The sequence below is a fragment of the Mastigoproctus giganteus genome, chromosome 2 (assembly GCF_048544385.1).
Source record: "Mastigoproctus giganteus isolate SK-2022 chromosome 2, ASM4854438v1, whole genome shotgun sequence".
Classification (NCBI taxonomy): domain Eukaryota; kingdom Metazoa; phylum Arthropoda; class Arachnida; order Uropygi; family Thelyphonidae; genus Mastigoproctus; species Mastigoproctus giganteus.
This window is the reverse complement of record NC_143576.1, coordinates 92,158,423-92,177,763: the sequence shown is the minus strand read 5'-3', so window position 1 is coordinate 92,177,763 and position 19,341 is coordinate 92,158,423. Positions and strand designations below refer to the sequence as shown.

Genomic DNA, 19,341 nt, shown 5'->3' with positions numbered 1-19,341 from the left:
GGTTATGGAATTACAATCCTGTTTAATGTGTTTAAATGACTTTGGTCATATCTAGATACATAATCTTACAACAAGTATTAGGACACCTCACCCCCTCGAAAGTAATAGCCAATTCTAGGTCATATTACAGCATGAGTTGAAAGTAGGATGTGAAAGGCATGCACACTCAATGACTGCATACTTTCATAAGATGATAGGAGGTTTTCATACAGCACACTGTTTTCCAGATAGCAGAAAGAATGATACTCTCAAAATCAACTGCTGAAAGCATGGTACACAAGTGGAAGACAGAGGGTAATGCATGACTATTCATCACAAGCCATTTCCATCCCATCATTGTTTCCCAGAGCATGATGATAGTTGAAATGGATAGTAGGACAAAATAACCTCAAGAGACAGCTGGCAAAACTGAAATAAGAGTGGATCGATGGCCACCACTAGAAAAACACTTCACAGAATCAGCTACAATGGTTGTGCAGCTGTGAATAATCAAAGCTCTTTTCTAGCAATGCAAATCACCACCTATCCTGGGACAAAGAATAGAGACATTGAACAGTAGTGACATGACATAACATGATGTAAAGTTACAAATCATACTACACTCAAGGCGACCAGATTGATGTGTCCGAGTGTGATATATACATAAAGAATAGTTTCACCTAAATTGTTTTGCATCAACAATGAAATTTGGTAATGGGGGTGTCATAGTATGGGCCTGCTTTATGTAGTTTGGATTTGGTCCACTGGTCACTCTTCATACACCAAAATCTTTGCCAAATGTGTTATAAATAAGGTTACTGATCTCATTAAAGACTGGGGAGGGTCATACTTGGCATTAAGTTTATTTTATCTAAACAGATGTTTCTGACACCAAATGAAATGATTGTGTGTATCAGACACTAATAATATCAGAACAACAAAATTTAGTATTAGTAATAGTAGTGGAAAATGATGCAAGAAAAACTTATACAGCAGCAGCGAAAAAAAAAAAAAAGGAAGAAAGCATAAAAAAAAAAAAAAAAAACTGTCCAAATCAATTTTCCATCCCCTCTAACAATCTCTCCAGTTCTTCACTGAATTTATTCAACCTAACCGCTTCAAGAACACAAAATAAAAGTTTAGTTCCAACAATCCACTAGCTGTCTGAAGCCAAATTTGCATTTTTTTTTTAATCCAAAACACAAAAGGTATTAGAACCTATAGTAAAAAAAAAGGTAAAGTGCAGCCATTATCAACCCACTGCAGGATGGAAGCCTCCTCAACAATTCATGCTGAGGGAAATGGACCATAATCTGCCACGCTGGTCCAGTGCGGGTTGGCAGATCGACCGTATTCAGCAGTCAGGGGCTTGAACCCCGGTCTACTCAAAGAGCGTGTACTACTGCACTCCTGCTCCTGACCACTCGGCTACAGAGGCCTGCAGAACCTATAGTACTTAGTACTATGAGTTGGGCTGAAGGTCCAGAAGATGAAAACGATACCTGTTTTGCTGATACAGATGTGTGAAGGGAAGTTGTTTCAGACAACAGAAGTTAAAGGGATAAATGAGGAAGAAACAAAGTTGGTTTTGTGAGTTTGATGTTGGACAGTAAGTGGGCATTGACTCGTTGCTGCATGTCTTTGGACTGGTTTGGAAGTGAGGGGGAATTATAAAAGCCAATTCAGAAGAACAGCACCCATGGAAGTATCTATAGAAAAGGCATGCAGCAGAAATAGAATGCTTATGAGATAGGGAGTGGAGAGACTTTGTAAGAGATGGGTTATTAATTAACCTAACTGCCCTCTTTTGAATGGAATCTACAAGCTTGAGAAAGCCTATGGGAGCACTGCCCCAGATGTGGGAACAATATTCTAGGGCAGGGAAGATTTGAGATTTGTACAGAATGAGCAGCTGTTTAGAAGAAAAGTATTGCCGAGAGCAAAAAAAACCCCAGTTTTTTGATGCAGAGGAAGCAATATTTGTGAAGTGCATATGCCAAGACAGATTAGAAATCAGAGAAATTCCTTATAGAGATACATGATCATATGTGTAATAGAGATGCAATCTTCAACCATCCTTCCTCAATTTAAATTTATTATCCCTTACACATGTTTCCTGAGTAAGAGTAAGGATGCCATCAGAAATTAAAATACTAAATACCAAAATACTAAATACAATACTACTAACATATTTTTGTATTAAAACTTATGACAAAATATCTTAACTGTACTATACTAATATTCTTTACTCATACTTAACAATAAAATTAAATAAAACTATTATATATTTAAACATTTTTAAATAATCAAAAATGTTCAATTTCCAAAATTACAGAAAAAAACAAGTACTTACTGTTTAATTTTTTCTGACTGAAAGGTCAATGTCCTTGAACTTGATGATGGACCACTAAAAGAAAGGTATGATGCCTATATAATAACAGCAGTGAATTTAAAATCAAAATAACTTAACAAGAGTATTTAATTTTAAAATGTCCAATTAAATTCCATATCATCATAATCTATAAATGGAAGTTACTTTTTTGTGGAACTTTAGCATTTCACGATCCCTAATAATGTAAATTAAAATTAACAAGCAAAGTAAACATAAAAGTCAATTTAATAAATCAGTCTGCTTCGAATTTGTTTGCATAGCAAGGTGCGTGCTATCCAAAGCAGATCAAGTCATCTGAAAGATCTGCGTGAAAGTTCAATCAACTTGTTTTGGTATGTTTTGCTCTTTCGACATCCTCGGGCTCAAGGAAAAATATTGAAAATTTCGGTCTTGAGATGACATAATTGGAATTAATCTTTCTGTAAAATCATGAACTTTATATTCTATGATGATGCCATTTATTATCTTGTACACTGCGTGGATAGAAATCATGGGATACCTGCCTAGTAACGGGCAGGCCCGTCTTTCACCCAGATAATTCTTAATGCATGAAGTGATTCTGCAGATAAAGGAACCACTAGGTGGCAGTGATCACAGTGTGCTGAAGTGGGATTTACACAAAGAGGTAATTACCATTAGGGGTAAAGGGAAGGGTTTTTGCTTTTGTAAAGGCGACTATGATGGTCTGAGACAATATTTAAATTCTATACAGTGGGACCAACTGATGATGTAACCAACAGCAAATTCAAAATGGGAAGCATTCAAAGAACTTATCTTGAAAGCTACTAGGCTTTACATACCAACTAATAAAAAATATTGTTCAAGGTTTAGGCCTAAATGGATGTCAGTTGAACTAATGAAACATTGGCAGAGAAGAAAAATGCATGGGATACATACAAATTAACATGTGACAAAGAAGCCTATGACAGATATAAGTTGATCTGTAACCAAGTTACAAAGGAGGTTAGGCAGGCGAAGGCAGATTAGAAGAAATATTTGGCAAAGGATGCAAAGAAAAACAGCAAAGAGTTCTTTACTTATGTAAACTCTAGAAGGAAGGGGATGAATCAGATTGGTCCGCTTGATATCGATGGTTCAACTGTTGATGATCCTGCTCAGGTAGCTAACAAACTAAATGAATATTTTGCATTGACATTCACACATGAGGAGTTACTCAGCAAGAAATGTCAGAGGTGTATTCAACTCTGGCAGTAAGCTAGATAATCTTGTAATAACTGAGAGTAAAGTGGAGGAGAAATTGTTGAAGATAAACACAAGAAAGGCACCTGGGGTGGATGGGATCTATCCAGTTATATTAAAGGAGGTAGCAAAGGAAGTAAGCAAACCCTTAGCCATAATTATGAGAGCTTCTTTGGACTCGGGGAGGTACCCATAGACTGGAGATGTGCAAATGTGATCCCAATTCACAAAGGGGAATCAAAGGCTGACACAAGTAATTATAGACCTGTGAGTTTAACTTCTGTTCCAGGAAAATTAATGGAGGCACTGGTTAAAGAAGCATTGCAGGATCATCTAGACAAGACTTCAGTTATAGCTCGGACACAGCATGATTTTGTTAAGGGAAAGTCTTGCCTGACCAATCTGATTGGATACTATGATGCAGTCACAAAAGAACTGGATGCAGGGAATAACTTTGATATTATATATTTGGATCTTAGAAAGGCTTTTGATACTGTTGCACATGGAAGACTGCTGCACAAATTGAGCAGTGTGGCATTGGAGACAAATTGCTGCTATGGATAAGGGGTGGTTGAGGGGGAGAAGACAGAGTGGTAATCAATGGACACTGCTCATTGTGGACTAATGTTATTAGTGGAGTCTCTCAGGGTTCAGTGTTGGGTCCATTATTGCTTTCTGTATTTATAAATAATATTGATGATGGTATATCAAGCTTAATGTCCAAGTTTGCAGACGATACAAAGGTTGGCAGGGTTGTTAAGGACACTACTGACGCTATGCTGCTGCAACAGGATCTGGGAAGGTTGAGCAGATGGGCTTCGAGGTGGCAAATGAAGTTTAACATTGACAAATGTAAAGTACTACATATGGGAAACAGCAACCCCAGAGCAACGTATCAACTCTGTGGTACTACACTGACAGTGGTAGATTGAAAAGGACCTGGGGGTAATTGTGCAGGCAGATATAAAGTGCTCTGAGCAGTGCAGACGGGCTGCAAGAGTAGCTCATGGTGTCTTGTCAATGATATACAGGAATTTTTCTAGCAGGGATAAGGAGGTGATTATTCCATTGTATAAGGCAATGGTCAGGCCACGCCTTGAGTACTGTATACAGGTCTGGAGGCCTCATTTCAAGAAGATGTAGAGCTGCTGGAACGAGTACAGAGAAGGGCAACAAGATTAGTGAATGGAACAAAGGGTTGCTCTTACGAAGAAAGGCTTAAGTTTTGCAAATTACACTGTCTGGAGACTAGGTACTGGTGAGGTGATCTGATAGAGGTGTATAAAGCGTTGAATGGTTTGAGCATGCTCAATGCTGATGGGATTCTTCCTCTTGCTCAGAATAATCACCCGAGAGGGCATAAATTCAAATTGAGGAAAGACAGATGTAGGATAGACGTGTGGAAGTTTGCCTTTAGCCAGCGGGTAGTTTGTTGGTGGAACAGATTTCCATCCTTTGCAGAGGAGTGAAATGGGAGTGTTTTTTTTTTTTTTTTTTTTTTTGGCTGATGCAGCATAAGCTTGCTTTCTTGCATCGTATGACTCAACTAATGCTAACCCATCTTTATTTTTTTCCATCATCCTTCTCCATAACCACATCTCAAAACTTTCCAATCTTCTAATATCTTCCATTCTTATCATTATATCTCTGTTCCATAAAGTATCACACTCCATACCAGACACAGTACTAATCTTTACCTTTAACCTGTTTCTAATATACCACATATTCTTCTTTGCTTCTAAAAAGCTTTTTACCCAGTGATATTCTTATTCCTTTGCTTCTTCGACCATATATTACTACATATTTAAATACACATAATGGCCATATTTATTAGGTACACCTATATAACAGCAAGTGGTTCCTTCTAGACCTCAGAATCTGGATTCATCATGCCATGGAGTCAACAAGGTGTCAATGAGGGATGCTGCCTCAATTGCTTCCTACAGTTGTTACAAATTGAATGGTTGCAGATCTATACTCTTAACAGCTCATCCCACCTCACAACTACAAGTTTTCAATTAGATTGAAATCTATTAACCGAGGAGATCACTGCTGTAGACTGAATTCATTGTCATGCTCCTAGACTCAGCTCGGTACACTTCTGGCCTTGTACCATGGCATATTATACTGTTGGAAGAAGTCATCCTCAGTTGGATACACTCCAGCCATGAAGGTCTGTACCTGGTTGGAAACAATTTCTAGATGTGTGGCACTGAAATGTTGCTTCACTGGTACCAAGGGGCCTCAAAGTGAAACACTCCCCACACCATTACACAGCCATCACCAAATTACCAACCTGCATTTTTGACACTTGGTAGGATGTACTCATGCTGTTTTCACATGTTCTGGTCCTCCAATCTTGTGAAACAGTAGGATCCACGATTTGTCAAACCAAGCAGAAAGTTTTATCAAATCCTCCACTATTCAAAAGTTTACTTTTCTGAGCACACAGTAACCATACCTGCTTGTTTTTTGCTGACAGGAGTGGAATCCAGTTTGTTCATCAGTTGCTATACCCAATCCATGACAAGGTAGAATGAGTTAAGTATTCTGAAATGCCTCTTTAGTTACCACTGTTGTACTGGGTTGTTATTTGACTGACTGTAGTCTTTCTCTTACTCTGTACAATTCTTTACAGCCTCTTTCAACAACAAGCTGCTTCCATTCACAGGACTGCCACTGGCTGGATGTTATATATGGTTATTGGATCAATCTCAATGCACCTGACACACAATTATAAGTGAAAATCCCAGCAAGGTTGCAATTTCTGAGATACTCATACTGACAAATCCGACATTGATTACCATGACAAAGTCACATAAATCTTTCATCTTGCCCATTCTCACACTGAATTGCACATATATATAGCATCCCACTGTCTGCCTATCTGCTTTATATTAAGTAGTATGAACCCATAATGATGTCATTGCAGAAGCACATCATTTCATCAAAGAAGCAGGTATATCTAATAAAGTGGCTACATTGTATCATTTGTAATAAATTTACATTATTACAAAAATTTAATATATTATATGTAATACTACAATAACATATTACATTATTACACATATTAAATTTATGACATTAATTCTTATTGATCATAAATATCTGCTTTGATTTTTCCATAAGAATAATCTACTAACCCTTTCTCCCAAAAAGCTTTGATCTTAATATTCACAGTGATTTATAGGAATGTTCCCTCCACCAGTATGGCTGGGTTGCATACAACCCTGAAATTCTACTTAATTACCAATATAATTTAGATGATCCCATTAAGCAAATAATTCTGCTTAATGTAATAATAATTTTGGTAATACTGTGTGTGCATGCACATATATACAGGATGTCTCAAAAATATTCGTACAAACGTTTAGGGGAGGTAGGTAACATCTAAAGGAATGTGAATCGCATAGGAACCCATAACCGGAAACGTCACTGGAAAGTAGCAGTAGAGGCACAAGAAGCAGAAATTACATAAGAAAGTAATTAGTGGCAAACATTTATTTGACATAATATTAACAATGGAGTACGAGATGGATATATTTCATGATGTTACAACAGATGCTCGAAGGTTCCACCATGACACGCGATGCATCTGTGACACAGACGCAGCATGGATTGGCGGACACAGTCGAACACACCTGGAGTTTCTTTGACAGTAGCAGAAGTGCAGATGAGTCTCGCCACGAGATCCATTTCTGTCTCCACAGGTGATTCATACACGATAGATTTGAGGGCCCCCACAAAAAGAAATCAAGGCTCAATAAATCAGGAGAGCGTGGGGGCCAGGCAACGGGTCCACCATGGCCAATCCATCGACGCCCAAAACGCCTGTTCAAATGGTCACGAACACACCATCCATAATGGGCAGGCGCCCCGTCATGTTGAAACCAAATGTTGCGTCTCACATTTGCTGGAACATCGTCAAGTAACCCTGGTAGAACTTGTTCAAGAAAGATCCGATATTTAGCGGAGTTCATGCGGGATGGTAACAAGTATGGGCCGACTAAGCAGTCACTGACCATACCTGCCCACATATTTATTGGGAAGTGATGTTGTGCCGCATGGGGGCGCACACTGTGTGGGTTGTCGTGAGCCCACACATGAGCATTGTGCTGATTGAATAAGCCTTCCCGAGTGAAATAAGCCTCATCAGTGAACAAAACATAGGCTGGAAAATTCAAGTCTTGAACACTTTCTTGGAGAAATCACTCACACGTGCAGGATGATCTTGGGGGAGCAGTAACTGAACCCTTTGGAGATGAAAGGGGTGTAAGGAATCGTCGTGCCAGACATGCTGTACACTGCAAAGAGATACTCCTAAGGCAGAAGCAACGGCACATGTGCTGGTAGTAGGATTATTCTGGACAGCATTCAACACTTTCTTCCATGGCGGGAGTTCACGTCAAATGTGCTCTGCCCACACTACTCCTGTTACCTCTAAATGACCCATAATTGCACAAATTTTGATGCACACGTGCAAAGAAACGGTGGTCCGGTACATGTCTGTCTGGGAAGCATTTTCCATAAATTCGTTGAACGGCTTGTCCATTGCCCTCTGCTAATCCATACACTAGGTGCATGCCTGCCGGCTCACAGTTCGTATACCGATGCATGCTCTTCGTGTGGCAACTACTGCTTGAATGAGTAAACCAGAAATTTTCCCTCTGGCGAACTGATGAACAGCGCCGTGTACCGACTAACAGTGATGTTTCCGGTTATGGGTTCCTATGCGATTCACAGTCCTTTAGATGTTACCTACCTCCCCTAAACGTTTGTACCAATATTTTTGAGACACCCTGTATAAATACACACATATTACATAAATATGGATAAATTTATATGCCAGTAAATGTAAATATAACTTTACAAGGGGTTTTGAAAAGTTTGTGGCCCAAGTATGATGGGTTTATTTGAAGAGACTGGTAACGTCACATTTAAATATAGTCTGTTTGGTATTTGCCACTGATGCTGCAACGTGTTAATTCCAGTTGTGAAGTAAGTTTTCTCTTGAGCTTCCAGGAATGCATCAACTGTAGCATGGTGTCACTGTTGATGGAAAAATGGATGCCAGCCAGGTATTTTTCGAATTAGGGAAAAGGAGAAAGTGCAATGGTGCTGGATCTGGTGAATATGGGAGATGGTCCAATATTTCAAAACTGTATATGGTAATGCAATGTAGTCAGGGCAATGACAGACTTTTGAGCAGGAGCATTGTTCTGGTGGAACAAGCCTCGTTTGCTGAGTTTTTCTCAGCATTTGTCTCTTATGATTTTAAGCAAATACCTCTCAAGATCTGCATATGCCCCTGTGACTGGCCTTTCTGAAGGTAATCCAGTAGCAACACTCCATCAGCATTCCAAAAAACTAAGGCAACAAAGATTTGACTTGGCTTTCTTTGGAGGGGGGAGAAGAGCTGTGTTTCCAATGTTTGACTACGCCTTTATTTCTGTCTGAAAGTGATGGACCCACATCTCATCCATGGTTACAAACGTTGCAAGGAAATTTACTTGATCTGCTTGAAAACAATGCAAATGTTCACTTGACTTGACAACTCTTGTGTGTTTTTGATCTGCTGTCAACAACTTTGGGACCGATTGTGCTGACACTTTTTTCATAGCAAATACTTCTGTTACTATGCAGTACACACATTCAGAAGAAATTCTCAAGATGCTGACAATGTACCGAACTATCGCTCATTGATCACTCATCACCCAGATCATGCATACTGTCAACAACTTCTGGGGTGATGGACAATGCAGATCTTCTATAGCGTGGGTTATCTTCAAGGACTTTTTCCTTTCTGTAGCCCACTTCTTAACCATGGAATAGGAAGGGGCATTCTCCTCCAATATTGTAACCATATCCTCATGAATTGCCTTTTTCATTAGTCCCCCCCTTTTTTTTCCAAATATTGCATAACTGCATGGTGGCTGATTTTATCAATCTTTTCTCATTCACATAACTCTGTTGACTTCAAGAGTTGTAATTAAAAAAGATGCTGCTGAAACTACATGAAATTTGGTGAAGTGTTATATTTCAAATGTGAAAATTTTTAACTCAATACCCTTCTGTACTCAGGCTACAAGCTTTTCAAACTCCCCTCATAAGGTTGAGTGTGAATGAATGAACAATTTGGAAAGTTACTTACTGAAGAAAGAAGTCATCATCATCAGTATCTCTTAGAAGCTTTTCCTGCAGAGATAAAAAAAAAAAAAAAAAAAAAAATCACATGAAGGGATATTACAGTACATACAACAATTAATTTCCAAAAAAATATATACAGGTAGCTCTCGCTAATTTATATAAGGGATGCATTCTTAGATGACCTCACAATTAACAACCATGTAAATCAGGCTTTACAATGTATAAAAGGGGAGATGCATTGTCGACCACTAGGCCCTCGCTCAAAACCAAGCTTTAAAATAAAAACTGAAAGTAAACAATGGTTATTTACTCAAGTTTTATTTTAAAAAATAACACAGCATAACAGTAGCATTTCAGAATGAAAATAAAAATTACAAAAATATATATACTACTAAGACAAACATGCTTATGCCTTCGAGGGCATTGTAGAAATGAAAACACTAATTATACGACAGAACTAAATGCAGCAAATTAATGCAACATTTAGGGTTATACTTGGAAAGGAGTGATACTGTTACCTGCACTACAAGAAACCATAACAATCAAATTAAAATAAAATATAAAAATAAATTAAAAAGGAGAAAGGTGACACTCACTCATAATAAACTAAACTCAAAAACATTTCATGGCAGCTCCCCTCTGCAGTTTAAATAAAGAAATGTAAAAAATGAAGTGCAAGTTTGTTAAAAAATATAACAAAAATATTTGTTATACAAGAATAGAATTTTTTTTGCTTATATTATTGGCTACACTATAGCAAAAAGTGTCTAAATTAAAATTACTTATTTTATAAATTAATATAGTAGCGCTTTATGTTGCTCTCTTAATTGGTCTGATTAATAAAAAGCCAACTTTCTATTTAATTTCTGAAAATGTTTTGAGTTTCTTTGAATTCCACTTAAACAGTGCCAATATTTCATCTTTTCTTAATAGACTGAAAGTGAAGTACTTGTTCTATGCACTTTAAGTTTTAATAAAAAAACATGCTGTGTTTTACACCTTTTATTTTCAAAACACAAAATTAATTCTGAAAATCACAAAATTTCAAATATTCAAATATGCAAAATTTCAAATATGCACCTGAAAAAGGTCTATTCCAAAATTAAGGCATACTGTGCATGTGCTCCTCACTTCCATATGACTGCATGGCTGACATTTATCAGGATAATAATTTGAAGTTTAATCTCAACATTAGTACACTTGAAACAGAGCTCTTACACTGAATGTTTGCGTAGAGACATTAAAAATGGATGGTGATATTGCTTTAGGTCAGCTTAGAGAGTTTCAGATCAAAGATCTTTTATCAAAATTAAAACTTTACACTGTTAAAACACCAACACAAATTTATGAATTGTTGCAGGAAGTGTTGTGAATCAATAGTAAATTGTAGCATGATTTCATATTGGTTTCTTTTATGTTCATCAAGGTCACACCAGCAATGAAGACAATCAACACTCAGGTACACTGAGAACATCTAGGGACAGCATATTGGCAATCATTATCACCATTTTGGAGGAAGAAAGACATATGACTTATGCTGAAATAGCCAATGTATCTGGAATACCAAAACCATCTGTTCACCCAATATTAAATGAGATATTACAAAAATGAAAGGTTGCTGCTTGATGGATCTCTCATTTGCTGTCAGACAAACAGCAGGCAAAGCATTAAGAAATTACAATGCACACTACTGACAAGAAGGTGAAGAGTTTTTAAAACACAATATTGCAACTGATGAGACATGGGCATGTAACTCTGAACTGAACGTGTTGTTGTTATTTGGTTTTTAGGAGCAATAGCAACTAAGGCCACATTGCTCCGGGGATATGCGGTGGTCATTCCCTGACCTTCCGCATCCTCCGTATTTGGTGGTCATGGGCTCGAACCCCGGTCTAATCAAGAAGCGTGTGCTACGCACTGCTGCTCCTGCCCACCTGGCTACAGAGGCGCTGAACTGAACTGGCCATGTCACCAACAACAATCAAAAGTGAAACAAATTGTTGCTGTGGCCTATGATTATGAGGAAATTATCACCACTGATCATGTGCCACTTGGAAGATCAAGTAATTGGAGACTACTATGCAACGTTCTCAGAAATTATGCCTGAAAATTTGACAGAAGCAGCCACAGATATTGGAGCTGGTGTGCTCGTACTACATGACAATACAAAGCCTTATATATCACATGGTCTGTACAGCTTGTTTTCACTGATTACCAGTGGGGGTGTCACCTCACTCCCTTATAGTCTAACTCCTTGTGAGTTTTTCCTCTTCCTTAAACTGAAAAGTGCAGTTAATGGAACTCATTTTCCATCCAATGAAGATATTCAGAAAAAAAATTACTGAAGTGTTAAAAGAGCTTACAGAAAATAATTTCCAGAAATGTTTCTGTGATTGGAAGAAACATATGGAACAGTGTGTGCAAGCCAAAGGCGACTATTTTGAAGTGGATAAATTGTAAGGCGTGAAACATTTCCTTATATTTATTTTATTGCAAGTCTCTTTATTTAATAGCTATATCTCGTATGATGGATTTAATAGATAAATTTACACATTTTATAAAGTAAAAAAATATATGAGTATAAAAACAAATAAGCAGATGGAAAACTGGATTGTAAGATTAGTAATACTCAAAAGTCCAAGATGGGACAAATTTATAAAAATTTTTGATCCCCTCTAAGTTGCTCATGACATCCCTGGGGTGGTCGTAACTCACAGTTTGAGAATCCCCAATACACAGCTTTCTTTCTTTTAAAGTACACTACTACTGCACAATATAAATTTATAAATTTCAATTATTTTGATTTGTATTTAAACAAAATATTCCAGTAATTAGACCCTGTGATTGTGCTTAACACCCAAGTGTGATATTTGTTTAATCTAATATTGCATAATAGATTAATACTGATTCATTATATTTTTGGAAATTAACTTGCTAACAAACATGAAGTGCAAGTTTGTTAAAAAAAAATAACAAAAATATTTGCTTATATTATTGGTTACACTATAAGAAAAAACTCTAAATGAAAATTACTTATTTTTTAAATTAATATAGCAGCACTTTATATTGCTCTCTTAATTGATTGCCAAAGATGGATTGCTATGCAAAAATAACATTAAACAGGGTCATAAAATGGTGCCTATGGAGATAAGATCCCATCTAATAGGTCATCAATAAATGCTATTAGACAGTTTCCTTGAGCATAATGCCCAAGGGAACTGTCTAATATTAAGCAGAATATGCAAATGTTATACTAGTGTTGTAATAAAAAATATGATTATAAAAGAAATTATTAAAAAACTCTAAGAAATGAAAGTGCTTGGGTGCAGCTACAAATGCTGAACAAACAAATATGTAGCTGCACAATTGCTGAGTGGCACCATGATGCAAATAACTGTGTACGTAGGCATTTGTATTTATTACACAATTTCACTGTTTTTAGGGTAAATCATATATTACACTTTTTTTTTTTTTAATTAATATCTTTTCTTAAAGCATTATAGAAATTAGTGTAAAGCAAACCAGCATAATGAAGTGCCAATATATTCCTATTAAAACATTAAACTCCTACTTAGAGTAACCATTATTAAATTATTTAAAGTTAGACAAATGGCATTAACTGTAATAATTAATAGTTACCCCAATTAGTCCCCCATTAAAGGCTTTGAATTTCAAGAGCATGGAAAAACATGTGTCAAGTATTTATTTCACTAAAATATTGTTTGAATCAATATTGAAAATTAATTTATAAATTCTACTTTCAATTAGAAAACTATCACTTACTTTTTCTGCATCCTTTGCATTTAAAAGATCTTCATCTGATAAATTCCGTATGAATTTAGGTGGCATGATGATGTTTTGCTTACTAAACAATATACAAATAGATTATTTTAAATGAAGCTAAAAAGCCTAACTACATCTTATGAAATAAGCCAAACCAAGAGATTACAGTACTGATTTTCAAACCTGAACCAAAGATGTTAAACAGTTTTAATTAGCTATACTAATTTAAACAGGTTCCAGATTAATGTATGTACAGGGTTCTTTTTTTTATTAATCAAACCATTTTAATTGCATAAAAAGGTAAAGTGCAGCCATTATCAACCCACTGCAGGATGGAAGCCTCCTCAACAATTCATGCTGAAGGAAAATGGACCATAATCTGCCACGCTGGTCCAGTGCGGGTTGGCAGATTGACCGTATTCAGCAGTCGGGGGCTTGAACCCCCGGTCTACTCAAAGAGCGTGTGCTATGCACTCCCGCTCCTGACCACTCGGCTACGGAGGCCCTTTTAATTGCATAGGTGGTGCTTATCCCTGCAATCTTGGAACCAAAAATTTAAAACTGAGTACATGTTTGGAACTTAGGTTTAATTCCAAAATCATGACAGCCTACAGCAGTAAGTTTACACTGTGAAGGTGGTACTACAAAAATGGAACTTCTGAATTTTAGTGTGTGTAGCAGACCAGAAAAAAAAAAAAAATTCTTTGGCATTTAGCAGTTTGAAGAAACAGGTTTCCTTATTGATCAGAAGAAAGAACATGCTGTAATTAATAACTTCATCTACACATGTCTGCCACAGAGAATAAAGTGAGACAAATATTACCCAGGAGTCTTAAAAAAAATTGCAATATCTTGCACAAAACATGAAAGTGAACAGTATTGTATCTCATATTCATGTTTTTGTCTATAATGATAATGACTTAATAATGACTAATCTTCTAATGTAATTTTTAAAGGGCATTTTGAGTACAGGATTAGACAACTTGCATCATACATTAGACTACTGTAATAAGGACATTTCTCCACATCAGGTGGTTCTTTAATTTTGACAAACTTTATCAAGAACACTCTTGGATATATGTTTATCAATAATCTCATCCTTGAGTTTTGCATCTACATAGACAAAGCATATATTATTTGAAAGGTGTTGATTGAAATGAATTTATGATATTAACTATAAAGTAAATTATTTTTAATTATAAATTACAATGGAATGAGAAATGTCATCAGTGCTTTTGGCCATTTTACAAGAATTTTGAAATTTATCACAGAAAAATATTTTGGGGTAAAAAAAATGAAGTAAATAGACAATATGGATATATATGAGAAAGTTTACACTGAGAATAAAGTATAGGATTAAATAAATTACCTACATGAAGCATTTATGGCCTGCGTACACCTCTGGCTGCAGTAATTTATTAATATATATTGGGTAATGCCAAAAAGTATCCTTTTAAAATGCAGTAAATTCATGAAGAAAGCAAACAAAGTTTAAAATACAGAATCATTACTATAATGTCTCATATTGTGAAACCCTGCACAAGTTGCCTAGCCTTGCACTTTTGACCATTTCCCCAATAGAGAAGGCTATTGTCACTAATTTTCAATTTAGTCACACCACCCAGACCTTTTTCAGAAATGTTTATTGCAAGTAGCACCATGAGTGTAGGATTAGACAGCTCAGAAGTGAAATATCCTGCCTCTGCCTGAGAATTTATGCAAAAGGTATCTTACATTTCAGCACACTTCTCGGCATCTCATTTTGAGATGAAATTAAACTAAAAGCTTTTAAAGAATTACAGATTATGTGGCAATTATAGTTCTGCTAACAAAGACCTTTTTTAGGCTTCTTTGTTAGTAGGACTATCAAATACCAGGTGATCTGTGAGTCATTGATAGTTTCTAGTTTAATTTTATCTTAGAAGAAGGCTCACAGTGATACCAGTATTAGTAATGGAAAATGATGCAAGAAAATAAGGTAATACAGCTTGTTTACAAACATTTCTTGCTTATATCAACCAAGAAAAAAAAAGGCCAATTCCAACCAGATATGCTGAATCACTCTAATAATTTGTCTAGTTCCTTCTTTAAATTTACTGAAACTATCCACTTCCATGGTACCAAATGGAAGTTTGTTTCAACAATCAACTGTATGCTGACTAAATACAAATTTCCACACATCTTTCTGCAACCATCCTTCCTCAATTTAAATGTATGCCCCTTCATTTTTGCATTGTCTGAGCAAGAGGAAGGATCTAATATAATGAGATTAATTATAATTAATTAATAATTAACTGTAACAATTTGTTTATCTGTCCTTTAGTACAACCAAGTATGGACTGATGATGGGCTCCAGCAAGGTTCCAAAACATTACCTAACCGTATAGTATGTTTAGTCAATAAGACTAAATAAACTAACTTTTAAAAAATCCTAATGGTATATGAGTGGTTATTTAGAGAGAAAACTTTCATTAAGAGGAAAAATGCCATCAATATTTGGCTTACTAAATCCATTCAAAGCCTTAAATACTTCAATTGGATCTCCTAGCAGGTACCTAGTTTTCAGAAAATGCAATCTGCAGAACTGAAGCCTTTCCTGGTAAGAGCATCCTTTTGTTCCCTTTACTATTCTCATTACTCTTCTCTGCACCTGTTCCAGAAGATCAATGTCTTCCTTAAAATAAAGCTTCCAGACTTGTATGCAGATGCAAGGTGAAACCCAACCATAGCCTTATACAATGGAATAATCTCCTCCTTATCCCTGCTGGAAAAATTTCTGTATATCATTGACAGTGCATACAGGCTGCCAAGGCAGCCTGTATGCACTGCTCCGAAAACAATGTCTGACTGCACAATTAATACATGCTATCCATATGCAGTAACTTGCATATATCAATGTTAAACTTCAACTGCCACTTCTCAGCCCATCTGCCTAATTTTTTAAGCTCTTGTTGCAGTACCATACCCTGATTACCATCATTAACCACACTGCCAACCTTTGTATCATCTGTGAGCTTAGATATTAAGTGTGATATGCTTTATCAATATCATTAATAAATATTAAAAACAAAAATGGGCTGGTACTGAATCTTTGGTGGGGGGAACTCCACTAATAATGTCAGTCCAAGTAGAGCAGTGCCAACTGATAACCACCCAGTCTTCTTCCTCTCAACTATACCTTTATTCATAGTAGTAACATTGCTCAAATTTGCACAGATGTTTTATGTGCAACACTATAAAAAGCTTTTTTTATATCTAAGTATATGATGTCAATGCTATTTTTTGCATTCACTTCCTCTGTTACAGTATCCAATCAGATTGGTCAGTTAAGATCATCCCATAAAATATCCACACTGTGACCACCATATAATTGCATCCCTGTCTGGATAGTCCTGCATTACTTCTTTAACCTGTAATTCCATTATTTTTCCTGGAACAGAAGTAAAGCTTACAGGTCTGTAATTACTCACTTCACCTTTTGATCACCTTTATGAATTCAAGGGTTTAGTATCAGACAACGTTAACTACAAAATTATTTTTTAGTAAATGTTTTTGTAATTAACCAAGAAAAAGTCATTTGGCATTTTTTTGGTTTACTGGAAATGTGTTTATAGCCCAAGCTAACTTGTAAACTACTAGAGAAATAAATTTCTAGGACATGATATGCACTAAAGTTATTTGCATAAAGTTAAACTAAAGTTGTCTCAAAACAAAAATACAATTTTGTAGTTAATGTTGTTTGACACTAAATCTTTGAATTGGGGATACATTTACACATCCTCAGCCCATGATTGGCTTCAACAATTTTCCTCTCAGTTATAAAATCGTTTAGCTCTTTGTAATTTGGTATACTTCTGGCATTTCTATCCATAAAAAAATTCCTCATGCATGAATGCAAATTCAGAATATCTATTTAGTTTGTCAGCAACTCAAGCAGCATCATCAAATGTTATACCATTCATATCTAGTAGACCAACATGATTAACCCCTTTCCTTTCAGTGCTTACATAAGTAAAGTATGTCCCATATCGATACACTGTATGAAGAGTGGTTTCTGATGATCAGATCAAGAGTACTGCTTTCTCTCATTGCCTTTCTCACGTGCTAGTGTAGAAAACAGTCACCCAATAAATCCATAAATGTCTTGCTGCTGTGTGAGTGACAACACAGAAGTTCCAGTTAATATCTGTAAAGTGAAATCTCTCATTATAAGACAATCTGATTTACTGGACTAGTTGTACAGCTGTTAGTTATACTCATCACAGTCATTAGGACTATCACACATTTCTCCTCTCATTTTTGTTTCCCAGTACTTATTATCATAGTTCATGAGGTTTTGCAAATGATATACATGAATTTTGCCCGCAGGGATAAGGAGTTGATTATTCCACTGTATGACGAAATGGAAAGGCCACATCTTGAGTAATGTGTACAGGTATGGAAGCATCAATTTAGAAAGGATGTGGATCTGTTGAAACAAGTGTAGAGAAGGGCAACAAGATTACTCAAGAACATAAAAGTACACTTAACAAGAAAGGTTTTACTTCTGCAAATTGCAGTGGAAAGGAAGAAGTGGATAAATTATTAGTGGGATGAGCAGGTGATGTGGGAAGTGTTTATTTTTAATTTTTTTTTTTTGGCTGATGCTGTATAAGCTTGCTCCAATATTTTTTTTCTTAATCAAATAATTTTTTTTATTCTTAATCTTACATCCCACTGAAATGTTACATATTCAGAGAAGATAAAACAGTACTAATACTTTAAGCATTAATACTGTTTTATGAAATCTGAAAATCACAGATTTTTCAAGTAAGCAAGAAGAGGTCTTTTCAAGGAATTTTATCACTGAAAATGTCACATTTATTTAAGTTTTTGTTATGTTCCTTGATTCAAAAAAGTAGCAAAAATTAAGGATTATTCCCCATTTTCATATCATATACTTGGATTTCAGGAAAGCTTTTGATACTATTGCGCATGGAAGACTGCTGTACAAATTGGAGCGGTATGGTATTAAGGGTTAGTTGCTACAATTGGATAAAGGAATGGTTTAGTGGGAGACGACAGAGAGTGGTAATCAATGGACACTGCACTTTGTGGACAAATGTGATTAGTGGAATTCCCCAGGGTTCAGTGCTGGGTCCATTGTTGCTTTGTGTATTCATCAATGATATTGATGAAGGTATATCAGGCTTAATGTCCAAGTTTGCAGATGATACAAAGGTTGGCAGGGTTGTTAACAACAGTAAAGACAGTATGCTACTCCAAATGGATCTAGATAAGTTTGGCAAATGGGCTGAGAAGTGGCAACTGAAGTTTAACATTGACAAATGAAAAGTACTGCATATGGGTAACAATAAACCAAGAGAAACATACCAACTGTATGGTACTACACTCAGGGAAGTGGAAAGTTGAAAGACTTGGGGATAATTGTGCAGTCAGATTTGAAGTTGTCTGAGCAGTGCAGACAGTCTGAAAGAGTATCTCATGGTGTCTTGTCAATGATATACAGGAATTTTTCTAGCAGGGATAAGGATGTGATTATCCCCTTGTATAAGGCTATGGTCAGGCCACACCTTGAGTACTGTATACAGGTCTGGAGGCCTCAGTTTAAGAAAGATGTAGAGCTGCTGGAATGAGTATAGAGAAGGGCAACAAGATTAGTGAATGGAATAAAAGGCTGCTCTTACCAAGAAAGGTTTAAGCTCTGAAAATTGCAGTGCTTACTCTCCAGGCACTGCAAATTGCAGTGCCTGGAGAGTAGGCACATGTGAGGTGATCTGATTGAGGTGTATAAGGCCTTGAATGGGTTGAGAAAGTTGAATGTTGATGAGATTCTTCCT

The 19,341-nt window shown here is 36.2% G+C and overlaps 1 protein-coding gene across 2 annotated transcripts in view; it reads right to left on the bottom strand.

Moving 5' to 3' along the window:
• LOC150089423 (vesicle-associated membrane protein 4-like) overlaps window positions 1-19,341 on the bottom strand; it is a 67,175-nt gene that overhangs the window by 38,063 nt on the left and 9,771 nt on the right. For both annotated transcript variants that reach the window (XM_090368578.1, XM_090368577.1), the window contains exons 2-4: window positions 13,502-13,583; window positions 9,723-9,766; window positions 2,333-2,386 (exon numbers count right to left, since the gene is read on the bottom strand). In XM_090368578.1, coding sequence (XP_090224704.1) covers window positions 2,333-2,386; window positions 9,723-9,766; window positions 13,502-13,567 — 164 coding nt within the window. In that variant the 5' untranslated portion in view covers window positions 13,568-13,583. The remainder of the gene's footprint in view (window positions 1-2,332; window positions 2,387-9,722; window positions 9,767-13,501; window positions 13,584-19,341) is intronic.